Source organism: Bos mutus, chromosome 17 (genome assembly GCF_027580195.1).
Source record: "Bos mutus isolate GX-2022 chromosome 17, NWIPB_WYAK_1.1, whole genome shotgun sequence".
Taxonomy (NCBI): Eukaryota; Metazoa; Chordata; class Mammalia; order Artiodactyla; family Bovidae; genus Bos; species Bos mutus.
The window spans coordinates 19,285,770-19,300,112 of NC_091633.1; the positions used below are offsets into that span (position 1 = coordinate 19,285,770).

The 14,343-nt window shown below is 51.8% G+C and overlaps 1 protein-coding gene across 7 annotated transcripts in view; it reads left to right on the plus strand.

The window, feature by feature from the left end:
• The window catches only part of BCL7A (BAF chromatin remodeling complex subunit BCL7A), a 31,010-nt gene extending 17,169 nt beyond the window's left edge, over positions 1-13,841 (plus strand). Inside the window, exons 5-8 of one of the 7 annotated variants that reach the window (XM_070386235.1) lie at positions 484-651; positions 4,520-4,561; positions 7,229-7,413; positions 10,386-13,841. In XM_070386235.1, coding sequence (XP_070242336.1) covers positions 484-651; positions 4,520-4,561; positions 7,229-7,413; positions 10,386-10,457 — 467 coding nt within the window. In that variant the 3' untranslated portion in view covers positions 10,458-13,841. The remainder of the gene's footprint in view (positions 1-483; positions 652-4,519; positions 4,562-7,228; positions 7,414-10,385) is intronic. The other 6 variants (XM_070386237.1, XM_070386238.1, XM_070386236.1 and 3 more) reach the window with 6 other exon arrangements.
• The last annotated feature ends 502 nt before the right edge of the window (positions 13,842-14,343 follow it).

Consider the following 14,343-nt stretch of genomic DNA (forward strand, 5'->3'; position numbering starts at 1 on the left):
GATTTGGCTGTGTCCGTTGCAGCATTCAGGATCTTTCAATACAGTGGGGGGGCTTAGTTGCTCCGAGCCATGTGGGGTCTTCTCCAACCAGGGATTGAACCCGATCCCCTACATTGCAAGGCAAATTCTTAACCACTGGACCACCAGGGAAGTACCCTCCTCCTTTTTTTTAATGGCATTGACTTGTTAGTGAGCCTGGGACCTTGTCCTGTAAAATATTCACTTTCTGTTGTGAACTTGTTTCTCTTTCTGTCTCTCCTTTAATTTTGTATCAAGTGCAGTTGGCCCAGGGCTGGATCAGATCCCATGAAACAGTTTGGCGATGCTGCCTCCTGGGACCGTGCTCCAGCCTCTGCATTGCTTCAGAGCCAGGCCCACGAGATACCTGGTTTCTTCACCCAAATAGAGACTCATGACCTCCTACCCCTCTTTTCTCAGCAGCTGCAGCATTTCACGCTGTGATTCTGTTCCCTTGCCATGCAGATGATAACAGCAACCAGAGCTCCATCGCAGATGCCTCCCCCATCAAACAGGAGAACAGCAGCAACTCCAGCCCTGCTCCTGAGCCCAACTCAGCCGCGCCTGGCGATGGCACTGACGCCAAGGTGGACGAGGCCCAGGTCGATGGGAAGGAGCTCCCCGGGGCCGAAGGTATGTGCCCTCAAGGGTGGGGCTCAAGAGAGACCTCTCTATAGCCAGCTTTCAGCCAGGCAGCTGGAAGGGACTTTAAGGAGGTCCTGCCAAGTTCTGGCCCCCAGAAGGTAACGGTAGAGACAGGTAATGCCTAGAGCTCATATTCTTGTTGTTTAGAAGCTGTCTTGTCCAACTCTTTTCAACCCCATGGGCTGTAGCCCGCTAGGCTCCTCTGTCCATGGGATTTCCCAGTTAAGAATACTGGAGTGGATTGCTATTTCCTTCTCCAAGGGATCTTCCCAACCCAGAGATTGAACTTGAATTGGCAGGCAAATTCTTTACCACTGAGCCACCAGGGAAGCCCTATTCATATGTATAGGTTTGTTTATTTTTAGATTTCTGGGTTCTCTGTTTATTTCTTTATTTTTGGGGCCATGCTGCATGGCTTGTGGGATCTTAGTTCCCCGACCGGGGATCAAACCCATGCCCCCTGCGTCAGAAACATGGAGTCTTAACCACTGGACCACCAGGGAAGTCCCTAGGTTCTCTTTAAATGGAAAATTTCCAATATTCCAAAAAAATGAAAGAATAGTGTAATACTTTACTGTATACCCACCAGTCGATTTCGTCAATTGTTGATATTTAATGTTTGGGGTCTTTTGTTTTTTTGTTGGAGGCTGTTGTTATTTGAGGGGTTTTTTTGTTTTGTTTTTGCTTTGCCTAAAAATATTTTTTTCTGGGGCCACTTGACGTTAAGTTGTAGACTTTATGATGTCTTATCTCTAAACACTTCACTGTGCCTCTTTTAAAAATAAGGACATTCCCTTACATAATCACAGTGACTATTATTGGACCTCAGAAAATGAACAATAGTTTCCGATTGTCTAATACTGGTGTGTTTCAGAGCGTGTTGATGGATGGTGCATGGGCCGTGAGAGAGGGGGCTTGAGAGTGACTCCTGGTGCCTGGAGAAATGGCCTTGCCGTCATCTGTGATGGGAGAGAGGTGGAGGGGCAGGGCCAGTGGGTCTGGGGTGCCGGCAGATGCCCGAGCACAGTCTGGGTTTCCAGGAAGAGGCTCGGGGTGATGTGCTCTTACCCGGTGGGGCAAGGCTGTTGGCTTCTCGGTGCTTGGGGAGGGCGTGCATTTCCTGGGGAGAAGGCCGTCCTGTGCTGGAGAGCTCCTTCACATCTGGTTCTAGTCTCTTCCACACACTTCACTTGTTAGCCCCCTGAGAGGCTCCCTACTCATCCCGGGTGACAGGCAGGGCCCAGTCCCACTCCAGACTCCCAAGAGCTCATGGGCAAGACAGGCATTGAAGCTGAGAATTACAGTCCACAGAGGTCGCAGACAAACTAGATCCAGCATGTGGTGTGCGGATGTGGCCCCAAAGCCCAGTGTTGTTTTTATTTTTAATTGGAACTTGATGGCAAAATTTAAAAATTGAGCAATCTCACTTAAAATAAGATCGATCTCCAGCTTCTCTTGAAAAGAGAAGCCTGCATTCCCATAGAGCTGCAACCAGCTAGAGCAGAGATGTGGCTGCGTCTCCAGGGAGGGCCCAAAGGACCTACATACTCCAGTTACCACACTCCCCACCACTCCCTATCATCTCCCCACCACCGAGGCCAAAGGCAGTTATGTTTTACCCTGTGATCACTGCTGTTTTTCTTGTTACTGATTTAAAAAAAAAGTTAATATGTTTCTTGAACCTTTTTTTTCTACTAAGAGTAGAGAGCCTGGGGGGAAATGCACATGTCTTTGAGGAAGAAGAGAATGTTCCTTTAGATTTTCTGTGCAAAGGTTATCTGAGTCTGAATTAAACAGCCCTCCTGACTCATTCTGGCACTGCCTGGAACATAAGGGGTCTTGACTTTGTGGTCAGATGCAATAGGGAAATGGAGCCTGGGGGCCTCTGGGAAGCCTTCCTGGAGGAGGTGCTGTCTGACTTGGGCTTAAAGGATGAGCAGAAATAGGAGGGAACCAAGCAAAATCCAGGCAGAAGGGACCATAGGGCAGTACCTGGGGAGGTCAGGGCAATGTGCCCATGTGCCAGGAGGATCTGAATTAGGATGCAGATTAAGGTCCCCTAACAGACCACCACTGCTGGATCTGTTGTGGGGCCTTCTAGAGGTAGTCTGCACCTAGAAACATCTATGTGAGATGATTACCTCCCGTTTTAGAACACTCTCACTTAACAGTCACCATGGAGATAGTTCCACGTTAAGACATACGGGTCTTTCTTATTCTCTTTACCAGCTTATCATTCAGAGCTGTGACTGTACCATGATGTATTTAAATAGTCCCCGTGTTGGTGGGTCAATTGAGTTGTTTTTTTCCCCTGCACCGACGGTGCTGAAAGGCGTCTTGTACTCACGTCCCTTGGCATCTTTGCTCAGATGTGAATGAGTCTGGAGGATGCGGCCCTGGAGAGGGGCTATGGGGACAAAGGGCAGTGGACATCTACAGTGTCTGTAGTGGTCTTCCCCTTTTCCACCCGTGCCATGGGCAGGATGGCTTCCCCCAGAGCAGGGCCTTTCCACCTGGGCTCTGTAGGTTTGTGGGGCCTCGTGATTCTTTGCTGTGTATGGTGGAGCACTGAGAAACATCCCTATCGCTAAATGCCAGTAGCATCCACCTCCATTTTAGTGACACCAAAAATGTTTCCAGGTGGGGCAGATGTCCCCTGGGGGAACAGGGAAAAACACCAACACCCGTTGAGAATCCTGTCCCAGCGGCTTTGGTGCAGCCTTCTCCCGTGTACAGCACATGGGCATCCCCTCTCCTCCCCATGGGGCCCCTGCTGGGCCTGGGGAGAGGTGCTGGGACGGGGCCATGAACGCAAGACAGGCTGGTCACATCTGGGCCGACCCGTGCTGGCCGTGTGGCCTCAGGCTGGCAGCATGACCTCGGGTGCACCTTCCTGTTTCCTCGAGACAAATGAAAGTTGCCTGTCACGTCAGGTCTCTGGGAAAGGGGGTGGAGCTTGTGGGTGGGGCGGGGCAGAGGAAGGGCGGAGCGGTGAGGGGCGGGGCCAGTGTGGCATATCCCGGCTTTCTGGGCCTGCCCTCGGTTTTCCCGTGTTTGGGGTCTGCATCTCCTTTGCCCTGAAGGGTCGCTTAAAGCTCGGCTGCAGGAATTCTGTCTGGGTCTGTGCTTTCATGGCTGCTGTGTTTGGACCCTGTCACTCCTACCCGCTGCCACAGGTCCACGGGAACCACACCAGCGTCCTTTCCCCGCCAGGCCAGGCCTCTGGGCCGGCACAGTTGCCCAGCTTTGCCCAGGGGACACACCCCCGGGGCCAGGCCCACCTACACACTGTCAGGGGCCTTCCCCAGGTGGGGGTCCGCTTCCTGCAGGACAGGGCAGGTTGGTCGCCAGCTGTTGACCTTGCTTTGAACTTGTTTACTGCTAAGTGAGTTCAGGGAATGACATAATGTCCAAAGTCCCTGGACTAAATTTAGGCCCTTGGAAAATAATTTCCCCTGGGTGAGTTCCAGTGCCTTGGGCTGAGAGAACCAGGCTGCAGCAGCGGGGCCTGCCTGGAACGCTTGGCCAGCTCCAAGGCCAGTTCCCGCTGTGTTCTTGGGCCAGGCAAGGGGTCAGCATGACTCTGTGGACCCACTCTGTGGGTGACTCACCACCTTCATGATTTCTAAGCCTGCATCCTGGCCCCTACCTCCCTCTCCTCTCTGCAAAGCCCACCATGTAGGGCAGAAAGGGCTCTGTCGGGACTTCCCTCCTGGGCCGGTGGCTAAAACTCTGTGCTCCCAGTGCAGGGGGCTGGGGTTTGATCCCTGCTCAGGGAACTAGATCCCATGCCACAGCTAAGACCTACACCAGGCAAAAAAGTAAGTGCTTTTTTTTTTTTTTTTTTTTTAAAAAGGTCTGTATTCAAGAGAGAAGGAGGACAATAACAACTGCAAAGGTTTGTTAAAGCAAACTTATAATATGAACTAGAATATAAGGTTAACGTGGATTTATTTTTCTTTTATTTAAATTGAGGTGAAATTCCCATAGCATGCAAGGCACCATTTTAAAGTGAGCAATTCAGTACCATTTAGCACATTCATAATGTTGCGCAGTCACCACCTCTGTCTATTCCAAACTGTTCTCGTCACTCTGACAGGAAGCTCTGTACCCTTCAGCTGCCACTTCCCATTCCTCCATCCCTGGCCTCCACCAATCTGTGTTTTCTGTCTCTGTGGATTTGTCTTTCCTGGTCCTTTCATAGAAATGGAGTCATGTAACCTGTGTCTTTTGTTGACTGACATCTGTCACTCAGCATCATGGTTTCAAGGTTCATCAGTGCTTTGGGTCAGTGCTTTGTTCCTTTTCGTGGCTGAATAATACTCCGTTGTGTGGGTGGACCACGTTGTGTTTATCTGCATATCTGTTAATGGACATTTGGGCCATCATGAGTGATGCTCCTGTGAATGTTTGTTTGCAAACATCAGTTTGAAGACTTGTTTTCAGTTCCTGTGGGGCTACACCTAGAAGTAGAATTGCTGGGTCATATAGAAATTGTGTGTTTTTGAGGAACTGCTGTTAACGTGGTCTTTAAAGGTAAAACTAGAGATACCAAAGAAATGTCAGGTTTATGGGGAGTTTGGTTCCCTGCCCTCGATGATCCCTCATTTACTCCCACGTGGGATTATTTTGCCACTTGGGTCCTTTTTCCATCTTTCCATTTAATCTTCACAGCAACTCAACAGGACAGCTGTTGTCAACCTCAACTTTATGGAGGGTGGGGGGGTCTGACACAGGGAGCCCGGCTTCATAGGAACAAGCGGCAGAGGCAGCATTAGGAACCAGGTCTGGGACTTCCCTGCTGGTCTGGTGGCTAAGACTCCATGCTCCCAATGCTGGGTGCCCCGGGTTTGATCCCTGGTCAGGGAACTAGACCCCTCATGCCGCAACTAAAGATCCTGTGCACTGCAACCCTGACCTGGCGCAGCCAAATAAAATATATATATATTAAATAATTTTAAAAACCCAGTCTGTGTCTAGACCCTGTGTCCCCCCCACCCAGACACCAGCTGGTAGGAAGAGCCCAGGGGTCCTGGTGTGGTGGACCCCCTGACCCTCCTGATAGCGTTAGGAGAACCCAGCTCAGACCGTGGCAGGGTGTTGGGTCTCCTGGTACTGCCCTGAGCACTCAGGGCTGCTGGTTTCGGGGGAGCAGCTGGTTTGGGGGAGCAGAGTCTGTGTTAACGGCACCTTCGCTGGGAGGGATATACTAGGGCTCAGCCTCTGGAAGGAGGGCTGCAGCTCCTTCCTGCCGCCCTGCTCCCCATCCTTCTGTGCCCTGCCGGCCTCAAGCTCTGGAATATTGCCTGCTTTTCCCCGCTCCTTCCTCTTAATTGCTTGCTTGCTTTAAAAATTAAGCCTGGGGACTTTCCTGGTGGTTCAGTGGCTAAGACTCTGTGTTTCCAATGCAAGGGGTGCAGGTTCGATCCCCTGTCGGGGAGCTAAGATCCCACAGGCTGCACAGCATAGCCAAAAAAAAAAAAGAAAGAGAAAACTTAGACCTGGGAAATTTTTTCCCTCTGCTGTGCTTCTATCTCAGAAACCCCAGAACGTAAAACATTCTTGAATATTTTAGTGTGTTTCTTTTCTTTTTTTTTAACAAATCAGGGTGACATATGTTGTTGGTATCTTGAATGCAAGCAGAGCAGGGCCCTGGGCGGGATGCGGCTGCTCCTTCCATGCGCTCTGTGCCTAAGATAAGCTTCAGGTGCAACGGCTGCTCCCTCTTTCCAAAGCTGCACCACCTCCCACAGCCTGCTAAGACCTGCACCTTCCTTCTGCTAACGGAACGTGGTAGGGGGAGCAGGGAGACCGGTGCATGAGACAGAGCCCAAATGACCAGCAAAACAGGGACTCATTAAATGTAAATGACAGCCTGATAGAATGCTGTGCAGCCATCTTGTAGGCGCTCATGTTTATAGACTTTTTAAAGACGTGCAGAATTCTTCCCAAATATTGTGAGATCCCTATTTGGGGAGAATGCGGAACTAGAAGTGCATGTAGGGAGAAACATCTGGAAAAATAGGGCTAGATCCCCTAAAATGTTAGTGGCGTGGCGGCCGTGGGTGACATGAGGTAGTTGCTGATTTCATTCCCTCCCCCCTGTATTTTTTGGTTCTTGCAATGGCAATCAGAAAAATATCCCTATTACCAAGAGAAATGTTTACAAAGTAGAAGTTCCCTCTGTGAATTCCCCCACACTCGCTAATGGAGGAGGGAGGGGCCTGCAGCCATGATGGTTGAAGCAGGCTGTGTCCACTAGAGGGCACCAGATGCACGCAGCATAAAGCCTGTAGCATCCTTTACATGGCTTCTCCTGGCACTTGGCAGGTAATAGGTGTGCAAGGGAAAGGGTCAGAGTCCCCAGTGGCAGAGTGTGGCCTGGCTGCTTAAAATGACATCCTTAAAAAATAAGAGGCTTCCCAAGCCCCCCAGCTCCTTGCAGTCCTGACAAACTGCCTGGCCTCCCAACTTACCCAGTTCCAGGTATTTTTAGTAAGTGGTTCATCTGGCTCCGTATCGCCTGTGTCTGAAAACAGCTTCTGTCATCTTGCTTTTCCCTCAGATGCTTCCGACGAGCAGAATTCACAGTCTTCAATGGAAAACTCGATGAACAGTTCAGAGCAAGTTGAACGGCAGCCGTCTGGAGATGCGGGCCTGGCTGCAGAGACATCCACAATCTCTCAGGTACCTCGATCAAGGTCTCAGAGGGGCAGCCAGCTCGGCCAGGAGCCTGCTGGGGTGTCGGGGGTACGTTGAAAGGTGTCTTCTTGTTTTTGTTTTCTCCTTTGCTCTCTAGATGGTTGGAACTCTCTGGTATTCATTGAGCAGGATCCATGAGCATCCTGTAGCCGGTCTGGTCACTGGGCCCACGGTAGAGGAGACACACAGGACCCCCTTGGGGTCAGTCCTTTATCCCAGCCTTAGCTTCATCACTTTGTTTATTCGGGTCCACAAAAGCACTGCCCAGTCTCAGTGACCCAAAGTCAACTTCACTTAGAGCTGGGAAGATAGGTCTTCAGACTCCTGAATGCTAGACGAACCATCCTTTGGAATTTTGCATCTGACCACACTCCCCGCTACTTGGTCCCCTTTCCAGGTTATCACTGTTTGCCAGAATCTCGTCTCAATCAGACAGTGCAGATGTAGGTGGCCTTGCTGATGGGAGCAAATGTCCCTGGTTCGAATCCCAGATCCCCCACTTGACACACACACGAGCCTCAGTGTCTCTTGCTGCCACAGTGAGATCACAGGACTATCTTGGGGCCAGAACACGGACAAGAGGAGAGAAAATATGGGTAGCACTTAACACAGAGCTGGACACACAGCAGAGGCCCCAGCGTTGCCTTGGCTTCTGTTGTGAATTTTTTTACTGTCCGTCGTCTGTGCTCATCAAAGAGGTCTGGGGACTCGGGTATCAAAACTGCAGCTAATAAGACTATTTCCACTTGAGTATTTTCACACCTGGGGAGAAACTGAAAACAAGTAGCTGCAGAGAAAGGGGACCAGCTTGATCTGTACTCTAGGGAGCCTTCAACCAGGCCTTCCTCAAGGGGAAGAGACTCTCAGACCCTCACATCCTGGCACCCTTGGCTCCGAAACCCCCTGCCAGCTTACCCAAGACTCCTCCAGGGGCCCAAAGACAGGAGGACAGTGATGATGAAAGACGAGTTTGCCATGGCAGAAAACCGGCCAAAACCTGAGTGTCTCGAAAGGGTTTAATAAATCCGGAGTGGCAGATGCACAGCCTGGTATGCAGCTGTTAAAGTGCATTGGCCAGGTACAGATAGAAAATAAAGAAACATTCTCACAGTGTGAGATGCAAGGCTGGGCCTCCAGCGGAGTGTGAGCCCATTTGATTACAATACAAATCCAACCCTCAGAATTGACAAAAGCCAGGATGGCAGCTGGCATCTCCTGGCCTCTCGAGATGCTGATCCACACCCCGGGGGTATCTGGTGCTCCCCGCCGGCATCTGGAAAGTCCAGGGGTCTTCCATTCTGACACACCCCCACCTCCACTCCCATGTTCAGGGACCCAGACCTGAGATGGGGCCCCTTCCGCAGGCGTCACACTCACACAGACATGCCCTTGTCTCCAGAGCCGCTCGGCTTGTGAGCAAGACAGTGGGTGCGCGCCCTGAAGCGGAGAGCTCAGCATTGACGTTCAGCCTTGCCCATTTAAAAAAGAAAAAGGTTCCTCGTCCCCCTCTTCAGCCACTCCCTGCTGCTCCCTCTCTTTCACGGCACAGTTGTTCTCTTTCCAGTGTCCACTGCCAAGTTCATATACTGTCCACCCCCCATGCAGATGCTCTGTGGACACTTGGCCTGAATGGTATCCCCCTTCCTCAGAAGGCACAGCAACCCACTTGGTCCTGTTACGTTGAGACCGAGCTTTTATCACTTTCACGAGGAAAAGCCAGGGGAAAGACAGGGGCAGTTATTCCTGCCTTCCTGTCATATCAACTCTCAGGAAACTCACTCACCTCGTCCATCAAGACCCAGGGGTCTCTGTTTAGCACCTTTTGGGCCTCCACTGTGTACTGGGCAGTAAGCTGGGTCCTAGGGAGGCAGTGTGAGCCAACTGACATGGTCCCTGTCCTCACGGGGACAGGGAGGATGGGTTCAGGGAGGCGGAGACACAGCCAGGAGCCAGCAAGTGGATTGCAGTTCGAGCTGTAGGAGAATGGGAGCAGGGTGATGCAAAGAAGCCCTCCTAGATGCTGTGGGCGGGAAGGAGTGAGATGAGAGCAGGAGAGAAAAGGTTACACAGGCCAAGAGGCAGAAGCCAGCCTGAGGAACGGCAGGGGAGGCCAGGGAGGCTGGAGCCAGGCGGACGAGGAGGAGGGGACGGAGAGGGGCCTTCTCGGCCTGATGAGGAGTTGGGATTTTGCTCCGAGATCAGTGTTATGCTCTGTATGATCTCTGTTTTGAAACTATCTCTTGAGCTCTGCTGAAGGCTGGGCGGGGCGGCTGCGGAGCAAGGTGCTGCTCCAGCCAGACGAGGGACGGAGGGCTCAGGTGTGGATGGGGCGGCTGGCAAGGGCAGCCGTGGGTGGGCCGAGGGTCTCTGGAGATGGAGTTAGGCGTGGCGAGAAGGGAGGACTCCAGGGTGCTGTCCAGCTGTATCCCAGGCAGATTTCAGGGCCATCGCCAGCCGTGGGAGCGCCGGTTAGGATGGGCGACGTTAGGAGCTGAACTTGGGGGATGGGTTAGTTTGGAGCTGTCTGGGATGATAGAGCGAGAAAGTCGAGGGAGAAGTAGGTGAGTGAGTGTCGAACTTGTGTGTGTGTGTGAGTGCTGGAATTTCTTGGGAATTTGGTGGCACTACAGACCCTTCCCCCAGAATAACCAACGTGTATGCATTCCATAAATGTCTGCCCCAGGCCAGGCACCTGTGCTGAGCCCTGGATGAGCGGTTGTCAACACAGCCAGGTTGGTCTAACCTTCGATCTTGGAGAGTAAACTTAAAACTGCGTATATAATTACCCTGCAGTTAGTGAGCAATTGGAAGACACAGGTGACTTGGTGGACATAGGAGTAGCTCAGGTGTGTGGCTCCCGGTGGGTCCATGAACCCTTTCGAGTCCATGCCAGGGCCATGGGGTCAGAACCTCAGATGTCCACCCTCAACTTGTAACCTCCCAGCTGACCTGAGTTGCTCTCCCGGGGTGTCAACCTGCATTTCTCTTTTCTTCCTCTTCCCCCACCTCCCAACCCCAAGGATCTGGAAGGAGTGCCACCCTCCAAAAAGATGAAACTGGAGGCTTCGCAACAGAACTCCGAGGAGATGTAGACGCTGAGTTCAGTCCTCTGATCCACGTCTCACGGGAGATCCATCCGCAGGCTTAGTTGTTGAACAACCTCACCCGAGCAGATCCCTGTCGGGTGCAAAGGGAACTACTAACTTAACAAGTTTGCCAAGTGCAAATCCAAGAAAACCTAGAACGGCGTAACTTCTCAGACACTGAAGAACTTTCTGCTGTGAAGCAAAACACTCGAATCTTGAAGGGACTGTCCTGGGGAAGGCGGGGTCGACAGCTCAGGAGCGTCTGGACACTGTCTCTGAAGCCAAGATTACATTTGTGTTGCTGCTGTATTTTTTTTTTTTCCTCCCCACTCCTCTATTTAATGATATAAGCTATTTGAGGGTGGTACTGATCAGGAATTCGCTTTTTCATCGGGGCTTTTCACTGTTCAACCGATATTCCTTCCGCTTTCTTTTTTTGTGCCTTGTGCCCTTGAGGTGACCTCTGGCATGTTTTCCTGGTTGTTTTGCATCTCCCCTTACAAGTGCCCTCTTGGTTCAGTTCAGGCAGCCATTGCTCCGGTCCTCGAGTCTTTCTCCTCCCTGCCTCAGGACTTCAGCTGGAGTGGACCAGGCAGGGAGAAGGAGAGCTTGAGGCCACAGAAGAGCAGGACCTCCCCGGCCATCTGGTTTCTAGGTGCAGCTGGGAGGCTGCAGGACACACCCTGAGCCCTGGTTGGGGACAGTGCTAGCCTCCAGGGTCCGAGGAGTCTCAGATGTCTGGGCATTGTCCCCAGGGCTTACTTGAGGCATCTGAACTGGTGTTTCCAAGCCCACAGCTGCCCAGAGGGACATACAGAGCCCTTGGATTGTTCTGGCACTTCCCGCCTCAGCCCCTCTCCCCCATATGGCAACCTCCCACACCTCCGAAGACAGACTGGCTTCTGCGGCTGATGGCAGGACAGTCTCCTTAAGACGATAAAGGGCCAGAGGAGGCTGGGAGCAGACGTCAGGAATAGCTGGTGCTGAACTTTTTCTCACAGGACGTCGCTTGGATTTCAAATCCACAGTCACCTGCTGCCCTAGTCTACCTCCCCAGCTCCACCTGGCCCCATCCGCGGGGGAGGTGAGGTTGCAGTCGGCTGAAATCCAGAGTCCACTGGCTTCTTTCTGCACACTGTTCCGACTCCTGGAGCCATCAGTTGGATCGTGTCTCTTTCCCAGGATGCTCCGAGGGTCCCCACGGGGGAGCAGGCCTCAAGGGTTGGAACTTGAAGGCCGGAAATGAGGCCCCCGAGAAACTGGAGAGCTTTGCGCTCCTCCAGAAAGGGGGCCCTGGGGTCCCTCCCCCGCCTCCATCCCCTGCCTGCACTGGGACAGCTTCCTGTCACTAAAACGGAGAAGCACCTCTTCTCCCCACGCCCCCCACCTTGGATGAACTGCCTCACTGTTTGGTTCTGAGGCCTGGTTTGCTCTTAATTCCTCTATGGACTCCTCAGACCCTTACCCCTTCTCCTGAGCTTTCTTTACTGCACTGGAGTTCCAACTCCCTTTGGGTTGTGTGAGGGGGGAGGGGGGGCTCCGGGTTTTGTTGGTTGGTTGTTGTTTTTTTTTTTTCTGTTTGTTCGTTTGTTTTTGTTTCTGTTCGGCCAATTGGTGCATATATTCAAGTCCCACCTTTCACGTGTGGATCTCTCTCCTGACCACCATGGGGAGTGTCTGCCAGACTCCATTTTCTAAGCGTTTCTGAGGGTGAGGCTCTTCTTTGTTTCTGAAGGGAGCCAATCTATTTCCTGCACTTCAAGAAGAATCAAAATGTTCCTGAATTTCAAATACCTCATGCAAACATGTCTCCTGAAGCAAGGGAAGGGAAACAACACACACACACACACACACACACACACACACACACACACAAACTTTGAAAATGGTCATGTTGAAGTTAGGATGCCGGAAGGTTTCTGTCTTAAAAAATCCTTGTCAATTTTGCCCCTCAGGCAGTCAGTTCTAGGAGAACTGTGTTCTGAGTTACCTCTCAGCGTATCTCAAGGCGGCTTTACCTCCAGATCCTATAGAGTGAGAATTAACTTCCTTTCTTTGCAGCAAAACTCCATTTGGATGAAAGATGAATCTGAATATCTATTTCCTCCTTTTTATTTTTTTTGGGAAACGAGAGGTGACAAGCAAGACAGCCGAAGACGAATCACAACACAGGCATCCGTGGAAATAGCAGGGTCCCCTCGACAGGCAAGGGGAGCGGACACGGTTGAGGGTGAACACAAGATGACGCCCAGGATACGAGGCTGTCATTAGTTTTTCTCTGAAGTGCCTGAAGGTAGGAAATGGGCCGGGGGTCCGGACCGACTGGGCCCCACCACGGCCACGCCAGGCAGAGTGGCCAGCGGCCCTGCGCCCCCATCCACGCCGGCCAGGAAGGCCTTCCACGCGGGATGGCGAGACTGCAAAAACCCACATGTGCTTCCTCCCCCAACACGGCCCGCTCTTCAGGGCCACCGCCCTGCCCCACGCCATCCTGCGCCCCTCACCCCTTCTCCCACCACGGAATCTGAGACCTTTCAGCCGGCCGAGCCAGAGGCGGGGGTCCTAAGCGAATGCCTTCCGCCAACACCAGGCCCCGCAGCCTAAAGGGCTCCCAGGGCGAACTTAACTCCCCGCAAAACTTGAAGTTGGGGATGCTGCGGTTACACATTCCACAAAGTGCTGGCACTTACACCCATAACCCGAAGGCGGAAGACCGACTCACAGGTGGTGACCTCCCATTACCAACGATGTCATGGTTTGGAATGTTCCATTATCAGCCAAGGACCTGGTTAGAGATACAAAGACCTTTTTATTCACCGTTACCTAATTGTTTTTTTTCTTACGATTTTTTTTTTTTTGGTGTGTTGTACAGCAGTATAATTTTTCACTTATTTATTCCATCAGTAGATATGGTTTGTACAATGTACAATGGTTCCATTTCAGAAAATAAAAGAAAAATTCAAATCATGAACACCATGTGATTTTGGAGTAAAGAGTAAGATCCTGTGAGATTTTACTCACAGAGTGGGCTGCTCTGGTGTCTCCAGTGTGGCCCTGACTTTGTGTACAACTTGAACGCCAGGACTGTGGGCTCCCACATGGTGTGGGTGGGTGTTGTCGACCACCTTGTTGGAAGGCTGAGTTGGTAGCCAATTAGAACCCTGATATAAATTACAGCCAGGCCATCTGCCCCCCATCTTGCGTCCTGGCAGTGTCCCTCATTTCAGGAGTCTCTGGCCCATGGCTCAGGGGTCGATTCTTTGGTGACTTGCAACTCTGTCTTGACTCGCCTTAACAGCTAGTGACTCGTGGTCAGGCTGGATCCAGGACTGCCCCAGGGCCTCTCCCCCCACAACTCAGGCTCTTTCTTGCTCTCCAGCTCGGCCTCCCTCCCCCAGTGGACTTTCTCCTTTCTTCTCTGTCCAGTCTCTGTTTCTCCTCTCGCGCCTGAAACCTGGCCCTAGGTGAACCACCAGCTAGGGGCAGAAGGGGTGGGACAATTGTTCTAGCAGCCCTGTGCTAAGTCACCGTGTTGCCCGACCTGGAGGCAAACGTTCTCCTTTTTGTTTTGTCTGACTTTCCTCCCCACCCCGTTCCTTTTTAAGGTGTTCCAGTGTTTTTACCAGGATTGGTTGCTCAGTGAAATAAACTCCTGATATGGAAAGTTCATCCTGACAAAACATAAATCATAGGGACCTTGTTTGCTTAACCAAAAAGTGCCTTAGCGGGCACACTTTCACCCTCTCTGGTGTCCCTGAGATCTGTTCCCTGGGTCTCCAATTCTAGCTGAAGGTCCCTTCCTTCCAGACTCATCCTCATCACTGGATCTCTCCCCTTCCTTCTGCCATTCTTGTCTCCCGGCCCCTGGGTCTCGTCTCAGACATTCTGCTTT